This window comes from Misgurnus anguillicaudatus, chromosome 13, assembly GCF_027580225.2.
Source record: "Misgurnus anguillicaudatus chromosome 13, ASM2758022v2, whole genome shotgun sequence".
Taxonomy (NCBI): domain Eukaryota; kingdom Metazoa; phylum Chordata; class Actinopteri; order Cypriniformes; family Cobitidae; genus Misgurnus; species Misgurnus anguillicaudatus.
This window is the reverse complement of record NC_073349.2, coordinates 26,998,698-27,013,490: the sequence shown is the minus strand read 5'-3', so window position 1 is coordinate 27,013,490 and position 14,793 is coordinate 26,998,698. Positions and strand designations below refer to the sequence as shown.

General features: G+C 34.2%; 2 protein-coding genes across 2 annotated transcripts; both read right to left on the bottom strand.

The window, feature by feature from the left end:
* Positions 1-633: 633 nt before the first annotated feature.
* Positions 634-2,844, bottom strand: cdaa (cytidine deaminase a). Its single transcript, XM_055189482.2, has 4 exons — positions 2,187-2,844; positions 1,108-1,219; positions 967-1,024; positions 634-861 (listed from the first exon to the last, which is right to left on the bottom strand). The coding sequence occupies exons 1-4, from the start codon at positions 2,323-2,325 to the stop codon at positions 739-741; spliced, it is 432 nt and encodes a 143-aa protein (XP_055045457.2). The 5' UTR covers positions 2,326-2,844; the 3' UTR covers positions 634-738.
* Positions 2,845-3,056: 212 nt separating this feature from the next.
* On the bottom strand, positions 3,057-9,024 carry LOC129431529 (trypsin-3). The gene is made up of 6 exons (XM_055189481.2): positions 8,721-9,024; positions 8,377-8,442; positions 6,603-6,753; positions 6,349-6,490; positions 5,947-6,204; positions 3,057-3,381 (listed from the first exon to the last, which is right to left on the bottom strand). The coding sequence occupies exons 2-6, from the start codon at positions 8,429-8,431 to the stop codon at positions 3,229-3,231; spliced, it is 759 nt and encodes a 252-aa protein (XP_055045456.2). The 5' UTR covers positions 8,432-8,442; positions 8,721-9,024; the 3' UTR covers positions 3,057-3,228.
* Positions 9,025-14,793: the final 5,769 nt, after the last annotated feature.

The window sequence follows — 14,793 nt, the reverse complement described above, 5'->3', positions numbered from 1 at the left end:
AATCTTACTGAATAACAAACACTGCATTTTGTAAGGATTTATGCTGGTTCATAATGGTACCATAACTAAACTCTAATTTATAAACCACTTTCAAAACCATAAAAATGGACCAAAGTGCTGCACACATCAAAAATATATGTTCAAAAAATCACACAAACAAAAATAAAACATATTCTAAATGGCATATAAAACATCCAATTATCGGACCGAATCAAACACAGAAAGCTTCGTAAAAAATTTATTTAAATCCATTCTAAAAATGTCCTGTAATAGAATGCTTGGTTATTTTCAACCCAGTGTGGGTCAAAAAGGGACAAACCCAGATGTTGGGTTAACCCAGAAAATGTTTATATTTGACCCAACTATGGGTTGAAACAACCCAGCATATTTTAAATTACATCTTCGCTTTTTGACCCGAGATATATATATATATATATATATATATATATATATATATATATATATATATATATATATATATATATATATATATATATATATATATATAAAACCCAGCATTTTTAAGAGTGTTGTCTTACTACAGTTACCATAGTTGAACCATGATATTTGTAATAAAATGGGCAATACAAATGGTAATTAACCCCCCCCCAAATAAAAACGTGGTCACTACACTTTTACTATAATAAAACTGTGTTTAATTTTCCTTACACTTTATATACAGTGTCTCTCTGTCCTTTCATCCTGCAAATTCAGACTGTAACAGTAATTTTGTAAAGTCTAGTGATTTTCTCCTGCTCTTAGGTCATCAGGGCCGAATGAACATGGCAGAAGTTCTTCCACTTTCATCAAATTGTAAGATCCATCAGCCTTTGACATATAAATGTCCCATTGTAAGCCAAACTGTAAAGAGAGATGACACAACCTCTGTGTTAATTATCAATGGCCGTGTGAGTGTAAAATAACAGAAGATTAACTTAATTTATAGAAAGGTCCAAAAATACTAACCTCTCTCATGACCTGCCGACAGGCTCCACATGGAGAAATAAACCGATCTTCAAGGTCACTGCACAAAAGACAGCTTATTAAAGTAATAGCATTCCACAGTATTTACTTAAAATATTAATATTCAGCCAACTAACAAACTACCTGGCAATTGCGATGGCCGTAAAGGTTTTGTGACCTTCAGACACAGCCTTGGTGATCGCCGTTCTCTCAGCACACAAACCAAGACTGTAGCATGCATTCTCTACATTACAACCTTTAAGAGTACATGAAGCATTAATATGATTTATTGACAAACCAGTAAAACACATGTAGAATACATGTACTGTATGTATATCTCTTCAGCCATAAAACATTTGTACAGAAAGAATATGAATGAAAGGCTTGTGCTAACACAAAACATGTCCTGTTTTGCAGACATGATACATGCATCAATTGTTTTGTAATTTTGTGCTTTTTTGTTGTTGCCTAAGCAAAATATTACTCCATTATTTCTAAATTTGTAGTTTGTTAATGCTTAGTCATAGTACATTGTCTATATTGCACTTTAAAGGAGCAGTATGTAGGATTGTGGCCAAAACGGGTACTGCAATCACAAAACTTGTGGCTAAAACTGGTACTGCAATCACACAACTGGTGGCCAATACACAAAATGACAACAGAAACATCAGTTGAGGGCTGCAATTCCACTTTTTAAATGACAATATCCTGGCCGGACCACTGTTGTCAGTGATATAAGTATTTGAAATTAAAATGATTTCTTAATGTCTAGTGACATATCAGGGCCATTTTATGATTACTTGATATACATTTCTTACATACTGTTCCTTTAAGGATTACAGAAAGGTACAAAAAAAAACCGTATTCAGCATCATCAAGTGTGAATCATGAAGCTGTCACTGTCTGGGGCGGTACAACTTTCACCTAAAGAGTTCATAGTAGTACCTCAGAGATACATATTGGTACCAAAGAGAGGTTATTAGTATCTCAAAAGTACATATAGGTACCAAATGTATACATATCTGACCCTAAAGGGTACGGTATTAAGACCTTTTTAAAGGGTATTGCCCCATTTTGACAATTTTTTCTTATACAGTGTACAGAATTATACAATGAAATGTCATCACACACCTGCCAATACTTAAGATCAAAACTATACATGAATCTAGTTAACATCAGTTCCCTCATATTGGTTTAAGTAGTTTAAGAAAGTCACCTCTCACCTGTAAAGACGGATCCATCGCTTGTTAAGACAGCTGCCCCAACCCTGAATTTGCTGTAGGGACAGTAGGCAAGATTTTTGGCTTCTTGAGATTTCTGAACAAGATCTTGTGGGCTCCAGGTGTTCATACTGCTGCTCATTGAAGAAGTAGTCCTTGCCTTCAAGTCACAAGTTAATATGTACGTGACTCTGAAGGGAGCAAATGATTAATGGATGCAATGATCCTTTGACACTGTGGAGTAATGTATATGGGGAGGAGTTTCAATGAAGCAATGTGTGAACCCTTTATAACAACAAACAGAAACATCATTATAGAATATTTGCTTTAAAATCCAAGAAATAATTTGTGTCTGAGGGCAAGAATGTACAAAAGATTTATTTGCATTAAACCGTATAATAAGCACTTAAAAACTGATGTACCTAAATGTTGTTTTATAGATGTATCTGCTTTCTCAAAGGACTACAATAAATTTAAATGAAAGCAAGCAAAGACTTTTATGTAAGTATATCCTGTTCCTTTAGTACAGAGGTCACAGACATGAAAATATGATTTCAATAAAGATATTTCAAGGAGCAGCTTGTTTTAAAGTCTTTTAAAAACATTGTGACAGTTCTATAAATCTTAATGATACTGACAGACAGGTTTTTCTATTTTTAAAGTTGGAATGCAAGCGCTTGTATAATTCATTGTTTAGCTTTTTTGTTTTCATATTGTCTTAAGGTATTTGCTGAATGCTTAATGGCTGACTATCACTTTGCAAAATTTAATACATTTATGTCAAGATTCTGACTTTTTAGGATTTTATACCTTACACACTCAACTTTTTTGCCTTTATTTTCATGTTAGTGGCAGGAAGTAACACAACAGAAATGTAATAAAAATGGGCTTGAACAAATGTATTTTATTTGAAAATAAAACAAGTTTAAACAAAAGTTTGTGCGCACATTATTATTTTGAGATTATGGATGCAATAATGAGATCAGAGTTTTTCCCTAATTCTGAGTTAATGGCAACACTTCCCACATTTTGACGACGGTGTATTTTAGTTGTCAGCGTTCATGATCCAGTCGATCCAGCGGTTGTAGTTTCTCACTTTTGTATAGACACCAGGATAAAATGGTTGGGCACAGCTTATTCCCCATGACACGATGCCTTCTAAATTCCCATCACAGATCAGTGGCCCACCCGAATCACCCTGTGAGAAAGTGACACAAACAAGAATGTTTCTCTTTTTCTGAACTAAGGACATGTGTATGCAGATTTTGCCGCTAAATGGAAGGAGAAAATCTGATCTTATCTGTACAATAATTCAGAAAAAGCAAAACTGGGTTGTATATGTACAATAAAGTCCTAAACTTTACCTAAGATGTCGCGTGTTTAGTGTGAGCCAGTGAATTCAAGAAAGGTCAACACTAGTAAATACTGACTTTTGCTAAAGCGCCATTTTGTCCTGCAAACTATTTTTTTCTGTATTTTCTGTTGAAATAAACGTGGTTGGCCATTAAGACCAGATGTAGCCATCAGGCCAAATATTAAATTCATACGAAGAAATCCAAACATTTAAGTATACAAGTTGAGTCATAATAAATAAAGTGAAATGACACAGGGAATAAGTATTGAACACATGAAAATAACAAGGTGCAAAATGGCATAGAAAGCCAGGAGATCACCTAAAATCTGTCAGTATTGAGAGAGAAACCTTGCCCCTTATCAGTACTAATTGATATCAGCTGCTTTAGTCCTAATTGATGGCCTATAAAGGCTTCTCATTACCCAGGAGGCACACAGGAAAGACTTCATGATGAGTAAAAGCAAAGAAGTCTCTCAAGATCTTCATAATCTTATCGTTGAAAAGCATTTTGATGGGAATGGTTAAAGGCGCATTTCCAGAATGCTGAATGTTAGCACTGTGGGGGCCATTATACAAAGAGCATCAGATCACCATAAACTGGCCACGATCAGGTGCTCCAAGCAAGATCCCTGTCCGATGAGTCCAAAGAATAATCAGGAGAGTTCTCCAAGAGCAAAGAACCACTCGGGTAGAACTTCACGAAGACCTTAAATCAGCAGGTACTGTTGTTTCAAAGAAAACTTTAAGCAATGCACTCAACCGCCATGGCATCCATGCACGCTCACCACGCAAGACTCCACTGCTGAACAAAAAGCATGTTGAGGCTCAGTTAAAGTTTGCAAAAGAGCATTTGGAGAAGCCTGTGGATTATTGGGAGAATACAGTATGGTCAGATGAAAGCAAAATGTAACTTTTTGGCAGTCATTCTACACACCATGTTTGGAGAAGAAATGGCACTGCCCACCACCCCAAGAACACCATATCAACAGTTAAGTTTGTGGGTGGAAGCATCATGGTTTGGGGCTGCTTTTCTGCAAGGGGTACTGGCAGATTTCATATTTTGAAGGCAGGATGAATGGAGAATGTACCATTCTGAATAAAAATCTGCTGCCATCTACCAGAAAGCTGAAAATGAAAAGAGGGTGGACAAACACAAGACCAAGGAAACAATTAAGTGGTTTCAAAGAAAGAAAACATAAATCCCATAGAATATCTATGGAGAGAACTGAAGATCAAAGTTCATAAAAGAGGCCCAAGGAACCTTCAAGATTTAAAGACCATCTGTTTGGAAGAGCAATGCAGACGAGTGGTCCCTCCATACAAGAGGCGTCTAGAAGCTGTGATCATCAACAAAAGCTTTTAAAGTGTTAAATAAAGTGTGTTCAATACTTATTTCCTGTATCATTTCACTCTACTTATTATGACTCAACTTGTATACTTAAATGTTCTGATTTCTTTGTATGGATGCTTGATGGCTACATCTGGTGGAAATTTTGTGTCAATACCCCACTTAGAAATCCCCTTACTTATAAAAATGCTGATGTATCAAATATTATTTTCCCCGTTGTATATGCCTATTTACATAATATGATTTATCTGTTAATCTCCAAACTTTCCATCAACAATCTCTAATACCTACAAAGCTATAAAACTCTCTAATGTCATTGTTTATCTTTCATAATATTTTTGTAGCCTTACACTAGTGTTTTGTGTACCCATGATGTCCTCTTTCATTTATTACAAAAAGAAGAAGTTAAGACCAATCCCCCACCTGGCATTTACTAACCTTGTTGCCATATATCAGTACATCTAAAATTTCAGTGAATTGGGGGCGGCTTACCACACCCTCATGCCCAGAAGGCCATGTTCACAAAAACCTTTGGGGGGAGACATTTGGAGGTCAGGCTTTGCAGAATGTTGCTTTTGGAGCCAACAGACTACAGGCAGGTATAGGCAAGTCTAAAACCTCTAAGACCACCCGAGACTCTTATATTATAATGCAAAGAAAAGAAATGTGCATTATATTATGATTACAGGCATGGCTGCAAACTCTTTAACCATATTTACAATACAACACAGCCCTAAGTGCTTAATTGATTTTATAAAAGTAAATAGCCTGACAAGTAATCCTATCAGGCATTAAAGTTCCAATCCATTTGGACCCGACCTCTTAAAAATAAAAGTGTACCATTTCGGAGACACTAATGGTTCCATATTGCAAACAGCATTTCCAAACAAAAGGAAAGCTGTGCATTGCAATCTTGAAATAAAGTTGTATCGACATTTTTTATGCATTACAACGCACAACCTCTGTCATTATATTTGCAATTCCATTATTTTCTGACGCCATTGAATTTGCACACACAGCACCTTTAACAAATATTCATTTAGACTCTGGCCCCTGGTTACCTGGCATGAGTCTTTTCCACCGAAGCGAGAGCCAGCACAAAGCATGTTGTCATTGACTCTATAGTTATAGTAGTAAAAGCAAAAAGGGATGATCTCCACATCCACTGCACGCAGAACCGGTGACAGAAAGGCACTGTAGAGACGCGTCACTCCCCATCCACTCACAGTACAGCTGGTCCCTCCGGACGGCTCAGGTGTGTCTGTATCCGGTAATGGAGCCGGCTGAACGTAAACGTTAAGCTGTGCTGGAACACTGAGCTGGGAAAAATAAACCCGACAACTTCTGCTGAGCAAAAACAACAGTTTTCAAACATGTTTCTGTACATTTATTCAGGAGTTTTTAAGCCTTTGATTCAATTTGTAAAATGAACAGATTAAAGGGTTTATTGTTGTGTTGCTTACCTTAATGAGTAATATATCATTGTTAAATGTTTTTGGGTTGTAGGCGAAATGACTGTAGATTTTGGATACATTAAGCACTTGTTCAACTCCCTCTTCTTTAGAAAGGTTGTGTTCACTCAACACTACCTGAATCACACTGGCCCTATTGATTTAACATCCAAATCATTTATGGAGATCAAAAAAGAAATGCATTCATTTTATTTAAATTTCACATACAAATGTTACTTGGGTTATTTGACTGCTGCAGTACTTACGGTCGCCAGCAGTGGGCAGCAGATATCACCCATTGTGGATCAATGAGGGTACCACCACAGTAATGCTTCCTATCATACTGAAGTGATGCTTGGTATTTAATTGAGTAAGGCACGACCTCTTGACCCCCGATAATCCTTTGTGAAAATGTGTCTAATGGATTTCAAAAGCAAGATTAAGAAAGATTAACCTTTTCATGCTTTGCATTTTGTTTATTGTATGATTAGAAGATGATAAAGTTAGTTTTAGCATTAACTAGGCTAAATAAAGCCTGCGGTTACACAAGTACCCCATGTTTGCATTGTGAAAATTTGTTGAAAAACGTCTTTTATAGATTAAAAATTAAAGTCTAACATTTGCATACTGGAAGGTACAAAAGCTATATATATGGGGTGGTACCCTTTCAAAAGAGGCAGTACACCTTTGTACCTTAAGAGTGTATATTAGTTCATCAAAGGCACTTTTTGGTAGGCCTACCTTAAAGACACATTGCTTTACCTAAAGAGTAAATCTTTTAACTCTTTCCCTGCCATTTTCAAGTTATCTCGTCAATTAAGAGAAGACATTTGCATATAAAAGGTGTTTCAGATGATTTTTATGTTAATCAGCAATACCACGATCATCCACTAGATGGCGCACCTACTCAATTTATGAAAAAGCTAAAGCCAAAACGTTATTTACTAATTTTAAACTCTGTGTATGTTTTGATAATCATTCTGGATCTGATCTCTAACAAAATTCCGTCACAAAAATGCAATTATTTCAGCTTTTTGCTAAAAAATAATGTATTTTTAAAGAAAAATACCCATTTTTAAGAATTTATAAGCAGAGAAAAAATATAGATAGGATGAAATGTTTTTTCCCATTTTGTTTGTTTGTTTGTTTATTGTTTGTTTTAAAGCAGAGGGTCTGTTCTTTCATTTGATATATTTGTATGGTTAAATATTTCCTGGAAATTTCCTGAAAATTTTCCTGAAAGGCATTTTGTGAAAATCACAAAAAAATGCTGCCGGGCAACTTTTTAAAAAAATGGCTGGTGGGGAATGAGTTAAAGGGGACATATCATGAAAATCGGACTTTTTCCATGTTTAAGTATAATTGGGTCCCCAGTGCTTCTATTAACTTAATGTAAAGAAGAACATCCCAGTAACTTAGTTTTTGTAAACCAAATGTGAAAAAAATAGGTAATTGAAATGTGGCTCATCTTGTGATGTCAGCAGGGGATCTTTTTATAATAATACTGCCCCTTAATCTGCACTATCCAACCACGGCACTAGTGCAGATAGAGAAAGAGAACTGATTGATAGCACAATTGAGTTTCAATTTCAACAAATCACCATTATGGCGATCAGTGTTTGCATTTCATCAGCTCGTTTGCATTTAAAGGGACACACCTAAAAACGGCAATTTTTGATTCACACCTATAAAGTGGCAATTTTAACATGCTATAAAAAATTATTATTCACATACGTACTCTGGGGACACCAAAGACTTATTTTACTTCTTAAAAACATCTTGTGAAATGTCACCTTTAAAGGGTACCGTCCCAGTGATAGCATCCCAGCTTTTGTACTTTTATGTGTGCAGTGCTAAATGTATCTTTATTAAAAATATCTTGAACATGAAAATATTGCAAAATCTCTTTTAAGGAAACTTCATAAACTCATATATAAACAACACTAATAGTGTGCATATGTGTGCATGGAGGGATTTATTGTTTAATTTCTAAATTTAGATTTATTTTTCATTTTGTCTAAATGAAATAGAGGTGCGTACCTTTGATAGTTACAGCCAGTACGAGAAACACTGTTTTCCATAATAATCGAGTCATACTTTAGGTGCCTGTGACCAAGAAAATAAGCAATCTGAGCATACAAGCATAACACTGAAATAGAAATTCAATGATATCTGAAAATGAGACAAAGTCTTACAATGGTTATAATAAAGGTGTGAATCATAAATGTTGTTTCTCTGACAGCTCTATATAATAACAACATGATACCAGTAAGTACGCAGAGCCAACTTACATGCCTTTCTTTTTCTCACACTGTATACCTAATCTTCATAATGTGCTTTGAATTCCAGAAAAGGTCTTAAATAAAAAAATATATCAGACTTACCAGTGCAAAATCCTTCACCTCTGAAGCCTTGAATAACCTCCAACCTTCAACTGCTGATCTCAGTACTTCCCATAATCCTTTTATAATGTAACCATATCCATGTCTATTGCTTTTGTTGACCAGTAAAGCAACAAACAGTATGGGCTATCCCACAGTCTTACTGAAACTGACCCAATACTCAACAAAGCCACGGACTCTCAAGTGTGACAAATATCGGACGTAAAAGCTCTTTATTATCTAGCGTTGTTAAGTTTCTTTGGAACAACACCCAGTCCGGGCACCTCAAGGGCAGCGGTAGACACCCATACATTGAGTATTGTCACTTAAAAAGCGTTTAGCAGGGTTGAGTTACATGGACAAAACATCTTTTAAACACAATAAGTGACTTTACTGTGGTGCTGTGTTATAAGGAAGCCTCATCTGTTTTTGTTCATGTCTGTGAAATGTTTTAGAGTAGCTCCTATAACACGTTTTCTTTTCAAAGAGGTCTGATGATATTTTTTCATTTTGATTGGAAGATTGTATGAGACTACTGTTTGATATGTTGACAGTTAATACCCACTTTTATCCAAAATGACTTGTAAAATTAAAGACAACAATGAAGCAATTTACCTTAAAGAGGCAATAATATGAGATGTGCTATAAAGTTACAAAGCTATAACAGTTGCTAGAGACTATAGGGATGCACTGATACAAAATTTCTGTCCCGTTGCCAATTTGATTATACAGAATAACATCCACTGATACTGAGAGATACCGATAGTTTTGCTTTATAAAGAGCACCAATTATCCAATTCACGATTTTACATTTCCTTGCGTTGCACGGCGCGAGTTATCGTTTCCAACGTAAATCTCTTTTCTTGAACTACACCGCAAAAAATGATTTTTTTTCTTACTTAGTATTTTTGTCTTGTTTTCAGTAAAAATATCAAAAAATTCTTAAATTAAAATGCTTTATCTTGATGAGCAAAACGACCCAAGAAAATAAGTCTAGTTTTTAGACCAAAAATATCACATTTTGTTGATTTTGTGCATAAAAAATAAAATAAAATAAAAAATCTGCCAATTGGGTAAGCAAAATGTTCTTACATTTTTCTTGAATTTAGTGTTTAAGAAAAATGTTCAAGGATCATTTTGCTCATCAAAAAAAGCATCCTAATTTAAGAATTTTTAGATATTTTTTACTGAAAACAAGACAAACATACTAAGAATACTTTCTTAGTTAGTATTTTTTTCAAATTTTAGTGAATTAGTGGATTTAACAAGCAAACAATCAAAAATATCAAAAAATTCTTAAATTAAGATGCTTTTTCTTGATGAGCAAAACGACCCAAGAAAATAAGTATAGTTTAGACCAAAAATATCACATTTTGTTGATTTTGTGCATAAAACAAAAAAAAATTGAGTCATTTTGCTCGTCAAGAAAAAGCATCTTAATTTAAGAATTTTTAAATATTTTTTACTGAAATCAAGACAAAAATACTAAGATTTTTTTTCTTGAAAATAATTTTTTGCAGTGTAGTATTTTTGTTTAAGATTTTTTGTTTACCCCATTGGCAGATTTTTTTGCTTGTTTTATGCACAAAATCACTTAAATTTTAAAGTTGTTGTTCTAAAAACTAGACATATTTTCTCGAGTCATTTTGCTCGTCAAGAAAAAGCATCTTAATTTAAGAATTTTTAGATATTTTTTACTGGAAACAAGACAAAAATACTAAGATTTTTTTTCTTGAAAATCATTTTTTTCCAGTGTAGTATTTTTGTTCAAGATTTTTTTGCTTACCCCATTGGCAGATTTTTTTGCTTGTTTTATGCACAAAATCACTTAAATTTTATATTTTTGGTTTAAAAAATAGACATATTTTCTTAGGTCGTTTTGCTCATCAAGAAAAAGCATCTTAATTTAAGATTTTTTTTATATTTTTATTGAAAACGAGACAAAAACACTAAGACATTTTTTTTTCTTGAAAATAATTTTTTGCAGTGTAGTCATGTAATTTTTTTAATTCTTTTTCGTGATACTGTCACGAATTTTTGCAATTTCGACAAAATGATGTGACTAAAGGTATGTAATTTCGTCAGACTGGGCTGCAATAATGTATGGTATGTGGGAAAAATTTTATTTGAACCATAAACCATGCAAACTCATTGTATTACACAAAAATACACAAAATAACGTGCTCTTTAAACAATATGCCGATACCGATTATATGCCGATATATCTGTGCATTCTGAAGGATTTATTTTTTTCAAATATCGAGTTAGTATTCGACTAACTTACTATTTAGTTTTATTTATTTAATAAGCCAATATATTTTCATTCTAGAAAAAAAATATTCCAGACTATGGGGCGGTTTCCCGGACAGGGATCAGATTAGACAAAAAAAGTAAGAGCTGTCCAAACTAAAAACAACTTGTACTGACATATTTAAAATACATCAGTGTCTTTTGTTTTGCCTCAAAATTCACACAAGTAATGTTTTTAGCAAGGCATGTTTGTTAAAACTAGTTAAATTTCCTAATTGAACTAAGGCATATTCCTGGTTTAAAATAATCCCTGTCTGGGAATCCACCTCTATATATTCATCTATTCTAAACTAACAGATGTTAGAGCTGATGGTTTATTTCACTCCAGAAAACCTTCTGTGGGATTTGGCTAAATAGATGTGTTTTTCTAAACTCATCTCTTTATAACTGTAGAGTATACAGTAACTCACACGCACTGAAACTGTAGGTTTTTATTACGTCTCTGTAGGACAATAGCTGCCGCCTGCACAACTGCTTTAAAAATCTCTCTTGGGAGAGATTGACTTTACATTCAACCAAATAATAGTCTACGGTCTCTTTGTAAATGAAGGTAAAGTCCTGTAATCTTTGAGATTTATTTCCCTCATGTGTTTGTAATTCAATCTAACCGTGAATTGAATTACAGTAAATACATATGGTCATATTGTACCAAAAATTTGTTTGATCATACCGTAATTCAACAACACACGGTTGATGTTATGAACAGAAGACAGCGGAGACAATACAAAAACTGAGATGTTTATTGACATTTCCTAATATAAAATTTTATTACACAGTTAATCCAAATTAACTACTTTTTTATTTTAACTAATACTCTCACCATGTAGAAATCTCTTAGACCCCAACACTGCTTTCATCTTAATTATTATGATAACCCGGCAAATTAAACATCTTATTTCAGAGATCACGTTTGAAAACAGAACCAACCCTTAAACGTCTATAATGACCGGTTCTCAAGGGATCTGCAGTGGATCCAATACAGAACCGACATCATATCTAGCAGATGAGGACCGTGAAAACGGAGCTAATCGCTCTGTTGCGGTATAAAAATGGCATTGGTCAGCACCCAGGGGAAAACAGCCACTGGGAAAGAGAGAGCCCGTAATGAGACGTTCAGAGATTACTGTATGCTGTTTCAGAGGAGATCATTAACTGAGCCTGGTCAGGAAGATCAAAAAAACCTTCATTTATAATGATGTCTGCTCCAGATACCCACAGTAACCCTCAACTAACTCCCAAAGTAAAAGAAGTTAAAGTGACTTGCCCACATTACACACCGAATATCATAATTAAAGATAACAAGTGAAACTTTTTACAAGTTTTTAAAGGTTATGGCCACATGAAGACACTGAAGACACGATTATAAATGTATGAATGCCACTGGATCACATATCAGAATATCAAACCAAGTGGCATTTATTTAAAAGAAAATTACAGTGTGCCTTTAAATAAAATATGTTTGTTAGGCTTTAAATCACCCACGGCAGCATCTCCATTGATAATACATTAGACTGGATTTTACAGACAAGGTCACAATGCGTATTTTAATCATAGATTTAATTGGATATGATATATTACTATAATTAATAAAGCCACAAAAAGTCTGTTTTGAAATAACAAGGGGCTTCCAGAGAAACTAATAACTTTCAAGTATATGGATGAACAAACAGTCAGGGTGTTAGTTTGTGCTTCACATCTTATATAACTGACATCAGTTTGGGTGAGATTGTGAGACCTTTAAGGGCGGTTTCCTTTGACCGGTTGCATAAAACTTTAAGACTAGTTTTAGAAGTTAGTCATGAATTTTTTTCTTCAAGACTGATCATATCTGTTTTAAGTATGTTATATAGAAAGGTAGATTGGTCTAATTTAAATCCAAATAATAAGACTGATTAGCCCTAACTAATTGCTAGTTAGTCAAAATCATTATTAAGAACGTCACGGCTATGTTTATGCAACCGGCCACTGAACAGGGATTAGACTAGATTAAAATAAATGTAAAAGCTGTCCAAACTGAAAACAACTTGCACTACAATCAGTGCACTTTGTTTTGCCTCAAAATGCACACAAGTAATAAGTAAGGTATGCTTGTTAAAACTGGTTATTTTCCTAATTAAATTAAGGCCTAGCCCTGGCTTAAGATAATCCCTGTCCGGGAAACCGCCCCATAGTGTTTCAGTTCATGGTTATTTAGGTAATTATAATTAGTGCTAAAACAGGACAGACAACCAATTTTTATTGTTGTTTGGATGTGACCTGTGTGAACTGAAAGAAACTTTTTATAAAGTTTATAAAGCTATAAAACGAAACGTATGGAGCCCTCTGAAACCTACACATCCAGTGTTTTTCCCTACCATAAAGTTAAAACTGTCTATAAACTTCCCATTGTGCTATACATATTACAAATATAACACGTACATGTTACAAATATGAATTTAACACGTTTTCACATAAATATTGTACTGTGCTTGTATACAGTATACATTTATTTTGTCTAATGTTCAGGTTTATTTATTATTGCATATTTTTATTGTATGTTTTATTTTTGATATCTGTTATACTGTGTCTGTCGTCTGTGCTATGACAGTATATGTAACCCAGAAAATGTGTGAATAAGCATAGATGGCTGTAAAAAGTAAAAGTTGGATCAACTTAAAAAAATGACTTTAATTGGTAACGCCTAAAAATTGTATGTTTTTTTTTTAACTTAAATGTTCTCATTTTAAGTGAAATGTTAAGTTGAAAATGTTTAAATATTTTAGGTGTTACCAAGTAATTTTAAAAAGTTTTCTCACCCTTAAAAGTAGATTAATTACACAATTGTTAAAGGATTATAGTCCATTTTCTCAAAAATGCAGATAATTTACTCACCACCATGTCATCCACCAATGTTCAGTCGAGAAGAATTTATGTTTTTTGAGGAAACCAAATTTTCTTATTTTAATGGACTTTAATGGACACTTAACAGCTTCAATGCAGTTCAAAACTTCAGCTTCACAGGACTCCAAACGATTTCAAACGAGGCAAAAGGGTCTTATCTAGCGAAACGATTGTCATTTTTGGCAAGAAAAATAAAAAATTTGCATTTTTAAACTACAACTTCTCTTCTTCCTCCGGCTGTGTGACGAGCCAGCGCAACCTCACGTAATTGCGTGATGACGTGGAAAGGTCACGTGTTAAATATATGAAACACACATTTGCGGACCATTTTAAACAATTAACTGACACAAAGACATTAATTAGTATTATTCCACATACAACACCGTCTGAACGGTCCTCTTTCTCAACACTTGTAAACACTGGGGCTTGACACATGACTGGAGAAAGACATAGGGCCCTATTTTAACGATCTAAGTGCATTGTCTAAAGAGCACAGCGTAACGTCTAAATGGGCGTGTCTGAATCAACTTTTGCTAATTTAACAACGGGAAAAATGGTTTGTGCGCCGAGCACATGGTCGAAAAGGTTTGGTCCTTTTTTTAATGAGTAATGGGAGTATTTGGGTGTAACGTGCAATAAACCAATGAGAGTCTCAGCTCTCATCCCCTTTAAAAGCCAGTTGCGCTGGTGCTATGTCTAATCCCTATTTAAATGACGGACTTTGTAAACTGAAAAACTAAGCGGAGGAATAAGATCCCCAGTTTAAGATCATTGTTAAATAATTGTGTTGTTTTGCACTTGTATTGAAATTGTTATTTTTTATTAAAACCTTTAAAACTCGTTTTCTTTTAGTCATGGAAGTAAAAAAAGCAGGCTTTTAATGGCT

Coding starts and splice junctions, on each gene's coding strand:
- cdaa (XM_055189482.2), bottom strand. CDS start 2,325: ATGAGCAGCAGTATGAACACCTGGAGCCCACAAGATCTTGTTCAGAAA. Junction 1,220..2,186: donor CGATGGATCCGTCTTTACAG/GTGAGAGGTGAC, acceptor GTACTCTTAAAG/GTTGTAATGTAGAGAATGCA. Junction 1,025..1,107: donor ACGGCCATCGCAATTGCCAG/GTAGTTTGTTAG, acceptor TCTTTTGTGCAG/TGACCTTGAAGATCGGTTTA.
- LOC129431529 (XM_055189481.2), bottom strand. CDS start 8,431: ATGACTCGATTATTATGGAAAACAGTGTTTCTCGTACTGGCTGTAACT. Junction 6,491..6,602: donor GCTGCCCACTGCTGGCGACC/GTAAGTACTGCA, acceptor TTAAATCAATAG/GGCCAGTGTGATTCAGGTAG. Junction 6,205..6,348: donor ATGATATATTACTCATTAAG/GTAAGCAACACA, acceptor TATTTTTCCCAG/CTCAGTGTTCCAGCACAGCT.